Source organism: Setaria italica, chromosome IX, assembly GCF_000263155.2.
Source record: "Setaria italica strain Yugu1 chromosome IX, Setaria_italica_v2.0, whole genome shotgun sequence".
In the NCBI taxonomy this organism is placed as follows: Eukaryota; Viridiplantae; Streptophyta; class Magnoliopsida; order Poales; family Poaceae; genus Setaria; species Setaria italica.
The window spans coordinates 15,309,238-15,310,320 of NC_028458.1; the positions used below are offsets into that span (position 1 = coordinate 15,309,238).

At 59.6% G+C, this 1,083-nt stretch overlaps 1 protein-coding gene across 1 annotated transcript in view; it reads left to right on the plus strand.

Moving 5' to 3' along the window:
- The first annotated feature begins 544 nt into the window (after positions 1-544).
- Positions 545-1,083, plus strand: part of LOC101776617 (putative ripening-related protein 7) — a 1,307-nt gene continuing 768 nt past the window's right edge. Inside the window, exon 1 of the mRNA XM_012848966.1 lies at positions 545-620. Within this exon, the coding sequence (XP_012704420.1) occupies positions 545-620 (76 nt within the window). The remainder of the gene's footprint in view (positions 621-1,083) is intronic.

Below are 1,083 nucleotides of genomic sequence, written 5' to 3' on the forward strand. Positions count from 1 at the left end.
TTGATCTGTTTGATCCATTTGATTCCTTCCAGCATCAATGAGTTGTTGATTTGTCGTGGCTGCAATGTTAGCCAAATGATCCTATAAGAAGAAATAAAATATTTTGCTCCCAGATCAAGGGTTATGAACAAAAATAGAATGACCAAGCTAGCTTCAATCTTGCAAACGACGAGCGTGAAATAAGGAAACAAATCCACCATTGCACGCCGGAAGGATGATGTGCGTCAGGCTAGATCCGGAAGGCAGCGCAGGAAGGGGGAGCGGACCGAAAATCAAAAGACCTCGGTACTGCGATGTTTGGTCGCCGTCCCAGGTTTTTTAGCGGTAGAGGTAGAGCCTCGTATCGACCTCTCCGTTCGAGAATCCACACAAGACATTGTCTCCAATCTCACTCGCTAATCCAACAAAAAAGCACACGGGGGGCAACACGAACGTGTCCTCGTGCACCCCTTGCAGCCTATATATAAAAACACGTCCACCTCGAACCAATGGGCCAGTGCACCTCGCCAAGAAGCTCAAGCGAGCACCCACCTCGAGCGTGACAATGGCGGACGCGAAGAATATGGTGGTGCTCTCGCGGTCCTTGCTCTGCTCCAGGTTTCCTGCGACGCTGCCCGGTGGTACGGTAAGCCGGGCCCGTGCGCCGACGCCGACGCCGCCGCGGCCGACTCCGTCGACGACCTGCCTTTGGGGGTGGGGTTGGGGGGGGGGGGGGGGGGCCGGCCGCCGTGGCCGCGACCGCTCAGCGCAGCGGCATCGTCGGCCGTACGTACCACCCTCTGGATGGACGCCGGCGCCGATGCCTATGCATGCACGCCATTGTCGTCGTCACCCCGGCCGCTACGCACCGATCTGACAGGCCGCCGCGTGCCGACGATCTATCGTAGCGCGGTTGTCCTGGCGCTAGCTGCTGCCTCCTGCCTGCCGCGCGTCGGCCGGCGTGCTCGTCGTCGTCGCATCCCGCGTGCGTGGCGTGGCGTAGCCGCCCGTCCACGGAGTGGTCATTCGTGGCTAGTCCCCGATTAGGGGCTTACGCTTGGAACTGCACCGCCGCGCCCATGCCCCAGCATATGGCTGTCTCTG